General features: G+C 46.1%; 1 protein-coding gene across 14 annotated transcripts in view; it reads right to left on the bottom strand.

The window, feature by feature from the left end:
- CFAP54 (cilia and flagella associated protein 54) overlaps window positions 1-16,971 on the bottom strand; it is a 207,898-nt gene extending 190,927 nt beyond the window's left edge. For 8 of the 14 annotated variants that reach the window (XM_008178758.4, XM_008178756.4, XM_024099621.3 and 5 more), the window contains exons 1-2: window positions 16,661-16,971; window positions 8,431-8,536 (exon numbers count right to left, since the gene is read on the bottom strand). In XM_008178758.4, coding sequence (XP_008176980.2) covers window positions 8,431-8,536; window positions 16,661-16,863 — 309 coding nt within the window. In that variant the 5' untranslated portion in view covers window positions 16,864-16,971. Of the gene's footprint in view, window positions 1-8,430; window positions 8,537-12,211; window positions 12,332-16,660 lie in introns of all 14 variants that reach the window. The other 6 variants (XM_042859794.2, XM_065560857.1, XM_065560839.1 and 3 more) reach the window with 4 other exon arrangements.
- Between the last annotated feature and the right edge of the window lie 369 nt (window positions 16,972-17,340).

Genomic DNA, 17,340 nt, shown 5'->3' with positions numbered 1-17,340 from the left:
GTTTTTTTTAATTCAGAAACTTGACAAATACCCGACACTGGATTTAAAATATTATGTTCTCACAACAACACAACAAACTCAAGGGCTTCCTAGAATGTCCTACAGCTTGAGAGGGATAATCATAATATTACTGAGAAAAGCACTTCAGAACAAAAATCTTTATAAACTATACACAAGGATTGTTATTTCATCCCCCACTGCAGTGCCCACCTCTTGGGCAAAAAGAGCAAACCGTTTCAGAATTCTCACCAAAACCACACAATGATGTAGAACAAGAAGTGATGAAAACTAATGGATACCATTGAAACTGCAGAAGGAATTTAGATACCTGAACTAGCCAAAACACCTCATTTAATAATCCTACTCTTGTGAAAAATGCCATAGGGTCTTTAATAACTACAAGCAGGCAGGACCTCAGGCTTTATGTCTCATCCATAAGACAATCCTTCGGTAGTACAATGATTCCTTCTAAGACTATGTTGGGACAGTGGTTCCATACTGACTCAGAGGTTGAACTGCCATCTATGGCAGTGGTTCTCAAACAGTGGGTTGGGACCCCCTTTTAATGGGGTCACTAGGGCTGGCTTAGACTTGCTCGGGTCTGGGGGCAACCCAAATATATGGAGATATACCTACCTCATAGAACTGGAAGGGACCCTGAAAGGTCATCGAGTCCAGCCCCCTGCCTTCACTAGCAGGACCAAGTATTGATTTTGCCCCAGATTCCTAAGTGGCCCCCTCAAGGATTGAACTCACAACCCTGGGTTTAGCAGGCCAATGCTCAAACCACTGAGCTATCCCTCCCCCCATAACATCTGAGCCCCACTGCCCAGGGCCGAAGACTGAGAGCTTCAGCCCTGGGCAACAGGGCTCAGGTTACAGGCCTCCTGCCTGGGGCTGAAGCCCTTGAGCTTCGGCTTTGTCTCCCCCCTTCCCCCCCGCCCTCGGGCTTTGGATCCCCACCCACGGTGACGGGGCTCAGGCGGGCTCAAGTTTCAGTCCCTCCTTCCTGGGGTTATATAGTAATTTGTGTTATCAGACGGGGGTCGCGGTGCAATGAAGTTTGAGAACCCCTGACCTATTGAATCACCAACACCACTTCCTGCAGCCACAATTCCTTAGAGGTCTCCCATCCAACTGGACTTGTGGGATCTGGCAGATTGTAGGCCAGGATAATTCAAACATGATAAATGCAGATATCTTTCATGTTTTCTTTCCCTCATAGATCATTTTAAAAGTTCAGGTACAGTTAGTCCTATTAAATCTTAAATAGCTTTTTATTTTCTTCAGTCATCTCAGATTTCTTCAAATTAAATACTAAAATAATGTATTTGTTTTCCAGATGTGTTTTATATAGAAAACTGAAGTGTTTTCCTGAATTATGACAGTTATACCGACTTTGCACAAGAAAGAAAAACAAAACTTTTCAAATTAAGTTTGTCAGGAGCCTAAATAGGCAGTAATTGTCCTGTATTATACATACGTAGAAATTGGAGTTGAGGCTTCATCAGGGACTCTACCTACCATTCATGCTGTGAAAGCATCATGAGATAAATAGTCCACCTGATGACCAATAGCGTTTTTTGGAAGTTGCATATGTGATCGTTTTTATAAGTAGTAATGAAAGACAACACACTGTGTTATAATTGGTATTCACCATGATTAATATTTAAAGGTTATTATATGTTAATGCCTATCATTTGTATCACAGTAATACCTAGGAGTCCAAGTCATGGACCAGAATCCCACTGAGCTAAGCACTCTACAGACACACAGCGAAAAGATTATCTCTATCCCAAAGACCTTTCAATCTAACTATAAGACAAGAGGCAACAGCTAGATACACGCAGACAGAAAGAGCATAAGAAAACAATGAGACAATACTGGTCAGCATTATGGGCAGTGGTCTCATTCCAGATGCCTAACTGTTAATAAGAATGCTATGTAATTTCTGAATAGATGACACCTGGAATCAAGGTGTGTTCTAATGGTAACACAGTGTAGTTAGACTGGCAAACACCACTGCTCAGATCCCATTTAAATATATATAGCTGGTGAGAGGGTGCGGTGAGCATCTGTGAACCAAAAATCTGTCCATGATGGCTCGCTTCTTGATGTAAGAACTCTCATCAGCTATATCCACAGGCTGTCCTGCCTCTAGCTTCCCAGGTAGGGAGAAGGAGCGTGGGCTGTCAGTCATGTTATGGGATATGATTGCTCTCTTTAAATATATCAGAGGGATAAATACAAGGGAGGGAGAGGAATTATTCCAGCTTAGTACTAATGTGGACACGAGAACGAATGGATATAAACTGGCAGTGGGGAAGTTTAGGCTTGAAATTAGACGAAAGTTTCTGACCGTCAGAGGGGTGAAATATTGGAACGGCCTTCCGAGGGAAACGGTGGGGGCGAGGGACCTGTCTAGTTTCAAGATTAAATTAGATAAGTTTATGGAGGGAATGGTTTAATGGTAAAACATATTAGCTGAGGAATACCGAGCAATAGCAGGTAAATAGTATAATGGCTAACAAGGGTCAGGCTGGAGACTCTTGCCTACATGCTCGGGGTCTTACTGATCGCCATATTTGGGGTCGGGAAGGAATTTTCCTCCAGGGTAGATTGGCAGAGGCCCAGGAGGTTTTTCGCCTTCCTCCGCTGCATGGGGCAGGGATCGCTAGCAGGAGGGTTCTCTGCCAATTGAAGTCACCAAGACACAGGATTTGGGGACTTCATCAGCAGAGTCAAGGGAAGAGTAGGGATGGTTTTGTGGCCTGCAGCATGCAGGGGGTCAGACCAGATGATCATAATGGTCCCTTCTGACCTTAAAGTCTATGAGATTGGAACTTGTTGATTGGTGGGAGCACAGTGGATGACAATGGAAAAGAGTCAAGAGCGTGCACTTGTGAGGAAAAGGATAGCATGAGGGTTTGAAGCTGATAAAGATAGGGAAAGGCATTGGTGCTTGTCTAGGATGGGGAGTTGGCAGCAACTGGGAGGGGAGGCAAAGGAAAAGAAGGTGTTTCTGGGATGGATGATAGTGGATAGATCACTTGATAATTGCCCTGTTCTCTTCATTCCCTCTGAAATATCTGGAACTGGCCACTGTCGGAAGACAGGATACTGGCCTAGATGGACAATTGGTCTGACCCAGCATGGCCATTCTTACACTCTTATGATGAAGGGCTGCATCTTCGGCCACTAAAAATTCCAAGAAACTAGTCTATATGTTTCAAAGTCACCAAAGTAGCCAGCCAGAGGAGAATCATGACAAAGTTTAAGTACTTAAAGCCATGGGTAGCAGGGCCGGCTCTAACTTTTTTGCTGCCCCAAGCAGCAAAAAAAAGCACCGCCCCCTGAGCCCCCTGCCGAGCGCCGCCCCCCTGCCGAGCACCGCACCCGCCGAGCGCCGCCGGACCCCCCCCAGCACCGTGCCCGTGCCGCCCCCCCGCCAAACACCGCACCGCCGGAGCGCCCCCTCCCCCCCCCGCGGAATGCTGCGCCGCGCTCCCCCCGCCGCCCCTTACCAGGTGCCACCCCAAGCATGTGCTTGGGTGCCTGGTGCCTGGAGCCGGCCCTGATGGGTAGCCATAGATACAGCCCTTAAAATAAAGGATCCCATCTTTGATCAGGAAGTTGGAGTTAGATGGTGGTCACTGGCAGCATTCTGAGTCACCATGACTACTGCTGCAAATGAGTCAATAGATAATGAGAATCGAATGAGGGACAGCAAATCCCTATGTATTAAGGTGTTGGCAAAATTACAAGTTTTGAGGACTGTAGAATATTCTCAAGCTCTTTCTCCTAGTTATTCCCCCTTATGAGAGTATATTGGGCTTGCTGTTCTCGATGCCCGGATAGTACATCAAAACAACGTTAAATCTGGAGATGAAAAAAGAGCATTGGTTCAGGTTTTTTGTGGTTCGCAGATATTCCAAATTTTTATGATCTGTAAATTGTTGGACCGTAAATTGCATGCCATTGAGATGGTGGTGCCAATCTTCAAAGGCAGCTTTATTGGTGAATAGCTTTGTATTGCACTTCTCATAATTCTGCTGTGTGAGTGTGAGTTATGGTAGTAATATGCACATGGATGGAGTAGATTCCGGGGTCCATGGCATGGTGATAGTACTGCTCTAACGGCCACATTGGCGTGTCCACCTCAACTATACAAGGTTTTGCAGGATCTGAGTGCAACAGAATAGGCACTGACATAAATACCTCCTTTAAAAGGTCAAAGACAGACTTAGCTTCCCATGTCCAGGAAAATCAGACATTCTTCCAGAGCAATGCAGTCATAGTGGACCACCAATTCTGCAAAATCCTTAATAAAACATCAGTACAAATTTGAAAATCCAAGGAAACGTTGAACTTCATGCACATTTCTTGGGGTTGCCCAGTTCGTGATTGAAAGTACTTTGACGGTCTATGTTGGTGTCACTGGGAAAGACTATATAACCTAGAAATTCCTGGTCAAACTCACATTTTTCTAATTTTGCATATAACCCATGCTCACAGAGATGTTTCAGCACTAGGCAAATGTTTTGGTCACAGAGGAATTGATCTAAAGTGTCCCTAAAAATGTCTTTAACAAAATGCTGAAGAGTGGTCAGTGTTCTTGAAAGACTAAAAGGCATCACAAGATAATCAAAATAGCCATAAGCTCTAGTTCCAATAGGGTGTAAATCACCCAAATAGGATCTTGGTCCTTGCTGGAGATTGATGGGACATTAGTAAGGCCAATGAGGAGGTAGAGTGTCCGCATTCTTATTGAATAGGTTGAAGCCAGATCCACCACAATATAGACATGGGCCAATTTCATGGCAATGCTCCTTCTCTTGACCAGTGAGATGCGTTCACAGCTGACCTGCATGGCTGCCCCCTGGCATGGGGTAGAGAATAGAGGACTCTGTTATGATGGGGAAAATCAGGGGAACCTCATATGGCAGGAGGGGGAAACGGGGAACAGAGCCCCAGCATGGGGGGATGGTGGGAAAGGTGGCCTACAGAGCCCCTGGCATGGGTGGTGGGGAATGGGGCAGGGTTGATGAAAATCAATAATTTTTAAAAAATTTAAAAATCAGGGTTTTTTTAAATTTAAATTAAATACAGCTTTACTTTTTAAAATTAAACATATTTATAATTCAGTCTATGTTGAAGTCTAAAATTATTATACTCTATTAAAATAATTTAACTTAAATGCAAAAAATATTACATTCTACATGTTTGTTGCCAAGTTTTAAAGAAAGTTCCATCAGGCATGTGTTTTGAGTCACTGGCTAAGTATGTGGAATAAGAGTTTATTAAAGTGCTAAACCAGCTTTTGCCAGTAGTTGCCTCTTTTGAAGGTGCTGAGAAAATATTTTCTTAATTTCAGTTTATTCAACTAGTTCAGTTCAATGACTAGTTCATTCAAAGTTAAGAAACCAATTAGGCATTGAAAATGCAGTAAAGCTTGTTTCCCTCTTCCAATCTATGAATAAAAACTACATGTGAGAGTATATGCTACTAGTTCTAAAATCTTGAAGGACATAGTGAGCAGACACAATCAGTTAAATTCACTAACTACAGATAATACTTCCTTTGTTTATTAAATCAGTTAGTTTTAAAAGCAAGACATGTTTTGATAAACATTTTCTTATTTACCCAGAACATACAAAGTAGTTTTATTTGATTTTTAAAAGGCTGCTTTTGTGCATTTTAAATTGAATTTCCATCTGAACAGAGCTGTACACAAACTGCAAGTAAAAAAAATTACTCATCGTCTAGTTAATAAGAAATGTATCATTCACCATTTTCTAATTTAGTAAAAATGTAAATATTAAGCATCTGAATAAAGGTATGTTAAGCTATATAATTATTTAAATAAATTTATGTAGATACAGTGTATCCTCTTGGTTAGTCAAAAAAAGGACCAAATTTAGTGTGAAGGTTAAATTTGTTGTAAGTCAACGTATTTTAATAGTTACCAGTCAACTAATATCAACCTTTCTTGAGGAAAATAACTAAAGTATAAATGCTAAACATAATTAAAAAGAATTATTTAAATCCAGGTTTCCTCCTTGCTGATTTAAATCATGATTAAAATCAGTTATTTAAACTGCTTTGATTAAATCAATCAACCCTGGAGGGGGGCGGTAATGAAGGTTCACACAGACTCCCTAGCATGGGGGGGAAATGGGGAATCCTGCTATAGGAGGAGGGGAAATTGGGGGGAATGGGTGTAGACAGAACTTCTGCCATGGGGGAGAAAAAGAGAGACCCTGGAACAGGTGGGAGGGAGAAATTGGGAACGCAGAACCACTGGAGGGAGAGAATGGGGGAATCTCACATGAGGCACACATAGCCCCTGCCATGGGAAGAAGGGCAGAATGGGGTACATACTAAGCCATGGGGATAAGAGAAGAATGGAGGGCATATGGGGGATGTGAAAACAGGGGTGCACACAGAGCTGCTAGAATGGGGGACCCGGGTATGGGAGGAGTGGGGAATAAGGAATGCACAAAACCCCTGTCAGTGGGAGATTGGGGAAGTTGCAGGGAGTCCCTGAAATAGAAGGGATGGCATGCAGGGAGCTTGTGAGAGGTACTGGAGGGATGCAAGGAAGCCAGGTATGTGCAAGAAGCTCAGCCTAGGAAGTGTGAAACCCTCTAGTCCTATATAAGTTCAGTTGCAAGTAATTACTTTCCAGCCTTAATCCTGGGGGAATTCTGCACCAATCTAAAAAATCTGCACACAATATTTTAAAATTCTGCATATATTATTTCTCAAAATAACACAATATAATCACACCAGTATCAATTATTTTGGTAATGTATTTAAAAATACCTGTCAGCAAGTATGTCTGTAACAATACAGACAATGAAAAAGATCCAGGAAATGTTTTTTGTCAAACAGATTCTTTACTAGGCATATAAATACAGAACTTTGAGTAATTCATTTAAACTACAATACAGAACCATATTTCCCGCCCCCCACAGAAGCAGTGCAAAGGCTTGGGGGTAATGGAGGAGATGAGGGAGAGGAAAAGAGACTGGGAGTGAACCTGGAAGGTTGTTGGGTGTGGGTGGAAGAAATATGCAACAGATTTGGAGGGGGTCAGGGAGGGATTGTTAGGGAGCCTCCCCTATGCAGACCCTGGCTGATCCCTAGCCTCTCACATTGAGTCAGGCATATCTGCCTCTGTCCCCATGTGTCCCTGTACTCCCATGTGTCCTTGCACCTGCTCCTCCATCCTCATGTGTCCCTCAACCCCACTCAGCCATCCTCCATGTGTCCCTGCATCCCTTCCCTGTCCCCAGATGTCCCTGTACCCCCTCTGCCAGTCCCTTACCCCCATGTGTCCCTGCATCCCTCCCGCTTGTGCCCATGTGTTTCTATGCCCCCATTCAGCCATCCCCTTCCCCTATATGGCCCTGCACCTCTTCCCCCACCTCCATGTGTCTCTGTGCCCCCTCAGCCATTCCCCTTCCCACATATGACCCTGCACCCACCCCCATCCCCATGTGGCCCAGCACCTCCACTCCCATTCAGCCCTTGCCTCAGTCGGTCCTTCCCCAATAGCCCTTAGGAAACCCAGTCTGTGACATTCCCCCTAGCCCCACACTGTCTGTCTCCCCATATCCCCTGTTTCCTGACCTGGCCCCACAGGCACAGTGCTGCCAGACAGCCAATCTCTTCCCTTCCCTATTGGCAGCTGGGGCTGCTCCTGCCTGGGAGAAGCTGCTATGGTTTAGTGCCACAGTGGCCCCTGGTGGGCAAAAGGTGGAATTGCAGCAACTTTCCAGCAGAAGTTATTTTCTGTGGGGAAAGATTATGCGTGGCACATTAATTATGCATGCACGCAGTGGCACAGAATTCCCCCAGGAGTAAGTAGTACATTCTTGAACCATCTCTGAAACTTGGCTGGGAATTAACCCTCAAAATCCCAGGCAATAAACTGGGTTGGCAGGGCCTCCTCTTAAGGACACCCATGGGGGAGGATGTGGTAAAGTTTGAGGTCCCGTTCAGCAGGCATCAAAAGACATGTACTCACTAACACAGGTCCATTCTTTTTATTATTATTATTAATTTGTATTGCAAGAGTGCCTAGAGGCCCCAATCAGAGACTGCAGCCCCACCGTGCTAGCATTATACATACATAATGAAAAGATGGGCCCTGCCTCAAAGAGTTTTTAGTCTTAAACATAAGATGAGAGACAACAGATGGACACAAGAAACAGATGGGGGAGCACAATGCGACAGTGAAACAATTACTCTCAGTGTAATAAGCTGTGGCCACAATGCACCAACTGCAATTAGAGTTATTTTTATTAATTTATCTCACATTCAAAACAGCTTCCAGTAAAGTATAATTAAACATTACCCCAAAATAGAAACACACAATGAAACACAGACTTGGGAGTTGAATCTTTTCTATTTAATATGACTTACTTTGATCTGAATAAGGAGGTCACCAACTTTCAGAAGTTTTTCATTGTAATACCAATCTGGCAGTCGAGGCTTATACTTGATCCAAATATTAAACAAAGTGTTTGCTCTAAAGAAACAGCAGGAGACAAAAGTTACACATTAAAAGCTGGCAACAGACCTGCTATATCAAGTAAATGAATAATAAAAATTCCAGTTACGTTAGCCATTGAAGAGCTCTTTCTTCCAAATGCACCTGAAACAATATGAACACTATGGATTTAAAAACCAAGTGATTATTAATATTGATTTGAGCAAACAAGTCAACCATCAAGTTTCAAGCTTTTATCACAATGGATTTACATTAGGATGAATTACCTCCTACATAAGTACTTATCAAAATGTGCTAACATACAAATTCCTTTGAAGTATTCTGACGGGGTCATAAGAGGTGTAAAATGTGTCCCACTTTCCAGCTAGTATGAAAAATGTTGAAAATCACTGGATGTTGAGAGATATTCAGTCTTAAAAAGCTATTTGGTATTTTAAATAAACTCAATGGATTACAATGTGGAAAAATCATTACATTAGAACAAATGAATGAAAAGGACAGAAAAGAAAAATGTCAAATGTAATAAAGCATGTCAGGCAGCCGTAAACTAAGGAATTACTGGATCCTGAAATAAAAACAGATATTTTTCATACTATGGCATATATCACAGGAATAAGAAGAGAACTGATTAGACAGCCTCTGGCATGAGATGGATCTAGCATGAAATGTACAAGAAAATTACAATAGTTGGAATAGATAAGGACATATGTGCTGACGGTGGGAGAGAAAAAGCAAAAGAAAAACTGTCTTTAAAGAAGTATTCTAAGGGTATGTCTACACTGCAGTTAAATACCCACACCTGGCCCATGTCAGCTGACTTGGACTTGTAGAATTCAGGCTATAGGCTGTTTAATTGTGATACAGACATTCAGGAGCCCGAGCCTGAACATCTACACCGCAGTTAAACAGCCCCATAGCCTGACTCCAGGAGCCCAAGTCAGCTGACATGGGCCAACCACGGGTATTTAATTGCTGTGTAGACATACCTCCGGCAATATCAGATATCACCAGTGGCCAAAAATGTCACCTTCTGCTGGGCCAGGTTACTACTCTCTTATATTTCAGTCACAGACCCGACCACAATTATCTACACTGCTATCACCAAGGATGATTTAGTGTAACAAACTCCATCTCTGATCAATCCAACGGGTGTCCAGTAAACTGTAATTGATCCTCAAGGGCAGCCTGCCTGCTAAGTAGAGTGGACTGGCTACTTCATGCCACTACTCTGACTCCTATACTGGCTGTAATTTGAATAATGGGGTCCTTGTCTTTAAAACTCTAAATGGATATGACCTTGTTGTCTCAGACCACCTTTCTCTTTGTACTTAATTGAGAAAGCCACATTCAAATAGGGACGTGATAGCTAGTTGGAAACCAGGTTCATACTAACAAGCACAGGGGGTTTTCAGAGGAGGACTCCATTACAAAATTAAGTTACTAATCTTCACAATACCAAACATCTGTTTTTGCAGGTAATCCCCTAACAAATCACCTGCAGAGCAGCCTCAGCAATTGTAACAGAGCTACTCATAAGTAACAACTTATAAATAAGGAAGAAGAGAGGAGACAGAGGAGCTACACTTTGAAGACATCCTTTTCATAGGATTCTTACTCCTGGGTCTTGTGCTCCCTAATATGAAACAAATGGAAGTCTCCAACCTCCAAGGACCTTACAAGGGCAGCAGGAGTGGGTTGCAGTGCAAGCCACCTCCTCTATTGGTCAAATGACATTTGGGACCCATAAAGCCACCTTTGTAACCTTCCAGTCAGTCCCTGATTTTAGCAGGAAATGAAGGCTCCTCAAAACAGAAATTGGCCAATCACATGAAAAAGAAATAATTTGCTCAGATACAAAAATACAAATATCAAAGAAGAAGGGTATAACTCACATTCAAATTCCAAGGGGAAAAGGGTGACCTTGGTGTAATGTAGGCCCTCAGCCTTCTATTGGACCTCACATTAGAACCCAGAAATTTGTACTATAACCGATGTAAGGTTTCAGTACTTAACTATCAGATGCAAAGGCTCCCTGCACTAATGCAAAACCAAGTCCACAACTTTATACACTAATTTTCAAACTTCCTGGCACTTGTAATGGAGAAGTTTACTTCTCTTCTGCAGTGTAAATATATTTGGAGTTAGAAGAGTATTCATGCTCCTCTAAATTCAAATAGTAACTATTGTCACTCTGAACATCAATCTACACTCTCACAAATAGCTAGACTGACAAAATGATAATGGATTCTCGAGTATATACAAATCCCTTAGGAGGCACTGACACTGACCATGCTGTGATCCTCACTACAAGAGTAACCAGGAGTACCTTTGCCAGGGCTGGTGTTTCAAACACAAAAAATGGTCCAACTGTGTTGAGAGTTCCAACAACGCTTGATACAAGGAAAGAGGGAAGCAATACAGCAGCTTTATAAGCAACCTCAGAGATGAATATCTGTGATCTGGCGAGGTACCTGAATACACATTGCCACTCAGAATTCCTACCTCCATCTTCCTATACTGAACCTGAAGGGAGGATGCTGAAAGTTTTCATGCAATGCTGCCTGGAGCTGGAGGTTTGCAGTGGCATTAGGATGCTGGAGTTTTGGAAGTGAGTGCTCTCTCTCCCTGCATTTCTTGCTGACATTTCTTATTTGGAGATGATAAATGTCAGATGAACTGCTCGGTACTACTTACTTCAAGGATAAAGACTAAGAGGGCATCAGTTCCTAGCTTCAAGGTGGACAGTGCAGAATAATTGGGATGTGAAACTGCCCTGCTGGGCCTTGAAGTGAGATGAGTCTGTGCTGATATAGGCAGCACCTGCAGAATCCCAGTTCTTAGAGGATAGAGCTGATTTAGGTTTTCACTTCAAGGATTTCTCCTTCAAAGTATTCTGAAGTGCTGGACTTTCTGGTATTGCAGGAGGGTGCCTCAAGAATGCCTTTGACGCATTCCCCTCATCACTGAGTACTTGGGATGACATTTGCGGATCAGATTCAGAACACATTTTTCTGCGGCACAATGTTTGAAGTTGCTGAATGGTCTTCCTTCCTCTGAGGAGTCTAGGTGGAGACTGACATTTTAAAAAAAGAATAAAGAACAGCCAAAGGAAAGAAAGAACAAATTTCTGAGGCAACAAATGAAGGTTTAAAAAATATCAAAGCACCAAAGTGAAAGATGATGAAGCTCTACAAACAGAGACACCAAAGGTATAACATGATCCTATGGCTGGAAATTGAAGCTAGACAAAGTCAGACTGGAAATAAGGCGCAATTTTTTAACTATGAAAGTAATTAAACATTGGAACAGTTTACTAAGGGTCATGGTGGATTCTCCATCACTGACGATTCTTAAATCAAGATTGGATGCATTTCTAAGAGATATGCTCTAAGAATTATTTTGGGGAAGTTCTAGGGCCTGCTACAGGAGGTCAGATTAGATGATCACAATGGTCCCTTCTGGCCTTGGAATCTATGAACTCTGCAAGGGAAAAAGTCCAAAACACCAAGTGAAGGTGTCAAAGCACCTAGAAGCTGAAATAAAAGCTTGGTTATATACCTGAACATCCCCAACCCCCTGGAAACTGATGCATCCTGATGGTACGCCTGGGCCTAACAGTCATCCTGGATGAAAGAATTATGGCAAAACAAATGTATCAATTAAAAACAAAACAAAAAACAAATAAAAAATGACCTTAGTTGATTAGAAATTGGGAAGGTCTACAACAGAAAGGGACACTCAAAGCCGATCACTGCTGGGTTGCAAAGTCAGAATGCCAGATGGAAAGGTTCAGCTGCTCGTTGCTTCAGTTAACTGAAAAGTTCCAAGAGTTAGAGTTGGGTGATAGGAAGTTGGTTAATGACACAACCCACCACCACTGTCCAGAGGGATGAAAAATGCTGACAACTTGGGAAGTTCCACCTGCCCCATACTAGAGTGCTGAGAATCAGGAGTAAGAACTCTGCTCAGGTGAACAACAGGGAGTCCGGTGGCACCTTAAAGACTAACGGATTGTGTTAGAAAGAAATGTGTTAGTCTTTAAGGTGCCACCGGACTCCTTGTTGTTTTTGTGGATACAGACTAACACGGCTACCCCCTGATACTTTCTGCTCAGGTGGTATTTTTCAGAACTACCTGTTTCCCTTGAAGGAAAAAGTAAGAGTATATCATAAAGCCTAGGTATTATAGTGATGGTCACTATGCAAATATATATTATAAGCACTTATAAAGAGACAGACGCACACAAATGCACAGTATGAATCAGATTTTTTTCCTGGCTGCTGCATACACAATGCATTATAAAAATGTAGAGATTGTGCATCCATACACATATATGCACCCACACATACATGCACACATAAAGGTGCACAAATACATATGAATATGCATAGCTATATGATACGTTTACATCCATGTCCATAAAAGTGTGTGTGTAAATAGACATGGACAGATACAAAGGTACACAAATGTGGACACATGTAGGTGTCCAACTTATTCACGCTAGAGCGTCACAATCTGACCCTGACAGGACTGGACTAGAAGTGTCGGGTTGAGGTGTGAGAACAACTAGACCCTCTTAGGCTTGGCTCAGGTCATCTCTGATCACCTCCTCCTGCCAGTGGGGTCTGCGTGGCAGCGGCTGTGTGCTCCCCCACCTGTCAGCTACCACCACCTTGTTGTACTCTGTGTGCGCCGTGGAGTGAGTGTGCCAAGTTGCAGTACCTTGCACTCTGCAGCACACACAGCACAGACAGTGAGGCAATGACAGCAGGTAGAAGCAGGGCATGCAGCCACCGCCACACTGACCCCATGAGCAGGAGGCAGCCAAAGACAGATCGCAGGCATGGGGAGCAGAAAGTCCCCACCAGGCCAAGCCCCAAGGAGGAGGCACCAGCGCTCATGCAATTCAGGAGGAAGTGTCAGGTTTGGATCCGGTCAGTTCTGAAAACAATTCAACATTCTTGCATCAGGTTTGGGTCAGCTGTGCTCAGCTCGAATTCGGGCAGCTTTTAAAATTAGGCCTGAGCAGACTTCTAATTCATACCCACTCACTGCTGATTTGTCACTGTCATGGACAGGGTGACCTGATTTTCATAATGAAAAACAAGGGCAACTCCCAGGTGGCCAAGTGCAGTGTTGCAACTATCACAATATCTAGTGTTTTTCTTAACCCCCTCCCCCAATCATCTAAAGTCATGGGACTACATGAGACTCAACATAAGTTTCTAGACTTCATGATTGTGCAGAAAAACTGAAAAACATAAACCCTAACAGCTGAAAAAAAGAAGGCAAATAAGAACCCAACAAGTAAGATTTAAATCTCAATTTTTAAGCAAATTTCATTTTTTGTTTTTAAACACCTGGAATTGGGAACACTGTAAAGTGCATGTGCACTAGGTGGGAATACAGCACAGTGGCAGGGAGGGTGTCAAGTTTGAGGTGAGGAGAAAATCTGAGTAGATGGTTGGGGGACAGGAAGACTAGAAGGGGCGGGGGGAGGCATGATGGATGAGAGCTAAAAGAGAAGATAAGGGAGCCTGCAGGGGCTGACAGTAACTGGATGGGAATTGACAGGGTAATTCAGGAGGACCCAGCAGAAAGAGGCAGTGGCTGGATGAGACTTCCAGGGAAGGGGGCAGCAGGAAGGGACAGTAGATTCAAGGGGATTACAGGAGGGAAGCAAGGGGCTGAATGAGGATTGCAGTGGGAAGGATGAGGAGCAGTGGTTGGAAGAGGACTGTTGGGGAGGAAGATATGTGGGATCAGGAGCCAGAGAGGGATTGTAGGGGGTCAGGGTCCAGATGGCTGTTGCGCGGGGAGGTGGGGACAGAGTCCAGATAGGGGTTACACAGGGAGGCAGCAAGGTCTGGATGGGGGTCTGCAGGTAGCAGTCGGGGGCGCAGGGTCCGGGCGGGGATCTGCAGGAGGAGGTTGAGGGAGCAAGAGCTGGATGGCTGTTGGAGGGCACAGGGTATGGATGTGGGACTGCAGGAAGCGATGGGGAGGAGGGTTCAGATGGACTTGTTGGGGGAAGCTACAGGGTCCCCAGGACTGGACATGAGAGAGACAGCAGGGTCCAGATGGGGGTTACAGAGGGCCTGCGAGGTCCCTGGGGCAGGACAGGATGGGCAGGGTCTGGATGGGAGTTATGGGAGGGGGGCTACAAAGTCCCCAGCCTGGGGGCTACAGAGGAGCTGCAGGGTCCCCGGGGGGAGGGGCAGGATCCGGATGGAGGTTAAGAACATCAGAATATAAGAATGGCCATTCTGGGTCAGATCAAAGGTCCATCCAGCCCAGTATCCTGTCTACCGACAGTGACCAATGCCAGATGCCCCAAAGGGAGTGAACCTAACAGGTAATGATCAAGTGATCTGTCTCCTGCCATCCATCTCCACCCTCTGACAAACAGAGGCTAGGGACACCATTCCTTACCATCCTGGCTAATAGCCATTAATGGACTTAGCCTCCATGAATTTATCTAGTTCTCTTTTAAACCCTGTTATAGTCCTAGCCTTCACAACCTCCTCAGGCAAGGACTTCCACAGGTTGACTATGTACTGTGTGAAGAAGAACTTCCTTTTATTTGTTTTAAATCTGCTGCCCATTAATTTCATTTGGTTGCCCCTAGTTCTTATATTATGGGAACAAGTAAATAACTTTTCCTTATTCACTTTCCCCACACCACTCATGATTTTATATACCTCTATCATATCCCCCCTTAGTCTCCTCTTTTCGAAGCTGAAAAGTCCTAGCCTCTTCAATTTCTCCTCATATGGGACCCATTCTAACCCCCTAATCATTTTAGTTGCCCTTCTCTGAACCTTTTCTAGTGCCAGTATATCTTTTTTGAGATGAGGAGACCACATCTGTACGCAGTATTCAAGATGTGGGCCTACCATGGATTTATATAAGGGCAATAAGATATTCTCCGGCTTATTCTCTATCCCTTTTTGAATGATTCCTAACATCCTGTTTGCTTTTTTGACTGCTGCTGCACACTGCGTGGTTACAGAGTGGCAGCTGCAGAGTCCCCAGGCTGGGGGGAGCAGGGTCCAGATATGTGTTACAGGGGGCGGGGAAGCTGCAGGGTCCCAGGCGCGGGACAAGGTGGGCAAGGTCTGGATGAGAGTAACGGGGGCGGGGGAAAGGAGGTGGCTGCACAGTCCCCAGGGTGGGATGGGGGCCTGGGTCCAGATGAGTTATGGTGCAAGGGTGCTGCAGGGTCCAGGTGCAGGGGGGCAGGGTCCAGATGAGAGAGGGTTACGGTGCAAGGGGGTGGGAACAGGGACTGGATAGGCGTTACGGGGGTGCTGCAGGGTCCCCGGGGTGGGGTGGCAGAGTCTGGATGAGGGTTAAGGTGTGTGGGGGGACAGGGTCCAGATAGGGGTTATGGGGGACTGCTGCAGGGTCCCTGAATTGGGTGGCAGGGTCCAAATGAGGGTTACAGTGTGGGGAGGGCTGCAGGGTCCAGGTACAGGGGGGCAGAGTCCAGATGAGGGTTACGGTGCGGGAGGGCCGCAGGGTCCCAGTGTGTGGGAGGCAGGGTTTAGATGAGGGTTATTGGGGCGGAGGCTGCAGAGTCCAGGTGCGGGGGAGGTAGAGTCCAGATGAGGGTTATATGGGGGTCTGCAGGTCCAGGTGCAGGAGGACAGGGGCTGCAGGGTCCAGGTGCAGGGGAGGAGGGACAGGGTCCAGATAAGAGTTGGGGAGGTGCAGGGTCCTGGGGCAGGGGGGCTGGGTCCGGATGAGGGTTACGGTGCAGGGGGGCTGCAGGGTCTGGGTGCGGGTGGGAGGGGGCAGGGTCTGGACAAGGGTTGGGGAGGTGCAGGGGGGCTGGGTCCGGATGAGGGTTACGGTGCAGGGGGGCTGCAGGGTCTGGGTGCGGGTGGGAGGGGGCAGGGTCTGGATAAGGGTTGGGGAGGTGCAGGGTCCCGGTGCAGGGGGCTGGGTCCGGACGAGAGTTACAGTGCAGGGGGGCTGCAGGGTCCCGGGGCGACGTGGGGTAGGGTCCGGATGAGGGTGGAGAGTCCCGGGGCGTGTGTCGCGGGAAGTGCCCCCAGTGGCCGGGCCTGACACCCGCAGCAGGCGGCGCCCCCCGGGAGCACCTTACCGGCCCCCTCCCCGCCCGCGCTCTGCCTGTACCCGCGTCTGTGCAGCTCCTGCCCCCGCGGCTCGGCCGCCCCCACGCTCTGCAGCCGGCGAATGAAGCCCAGGAAGTCCCGCAGCTCCGACTCGAAGCTGTCGATCACGGGGTTCCCCGGCTCCAGGGCCCCGAAGAAAGTAGCCGGCGGGGGCTGCAGCCTGGGGCCGGGTGGCGGCGGCTGGGACTCGGCCTCCGCCATCATCCCGCTGCCCTGTACACACGGGCGGTTGCTTAGCAACGGGCGGGGGCGGCGTGTGCAGGCTCCTGCCCTGGCTGGTGTTTGTGCCCAGCGCCCTGGTCCCCCCCGCGGGGCCTGGACCGCAGCAGGGAGCGGGGCGCGCACCGCTGGGGTTTTAACAGACCCACTGGCCTGAGGGGAGGGTCAGGCCAGGCGGGATGACCAGCCCGGCCAGTGTGACCTAGGCCAATGGCCATAGGGGCAGGAACTAAGGGTGCTGCTGCAGCACCCTCTGGCTTGAAGCGGTTTCCATTAGCTACAGGGTTTACAGCCGTGGTTCTCACACTTTTGTACTGGTGACCCCCTTTCGCAGAGCAAGCCTCTGAGTGTGACCCCCCCTAAATTAAAAAAACACTTTTTTGTTTATTTAATGCCATTATAAATGCTGGAGGCAAAGTGGGGTTTGGGGTTGTCATAAATATATGCAGGGCAGCTGAACTG

This window comes from Chrysemys picta, chromosome 1 (assembly GCF_011386835.1).
Source record: "Chrysemys picta bellii isolate R12L10 chromosome 1, ASM1138683v2, whole genome shotgun sequence".
Taxonomy (NCBI): domain Eukaryota; kingdom Metazoa; phylum Chordata; order Testudines; family Emydidae; genus Chrysemys; species Chrysemys picta.
This window is presented reverse-complemented; position numbering and strand designations above follow the sequence as displayed.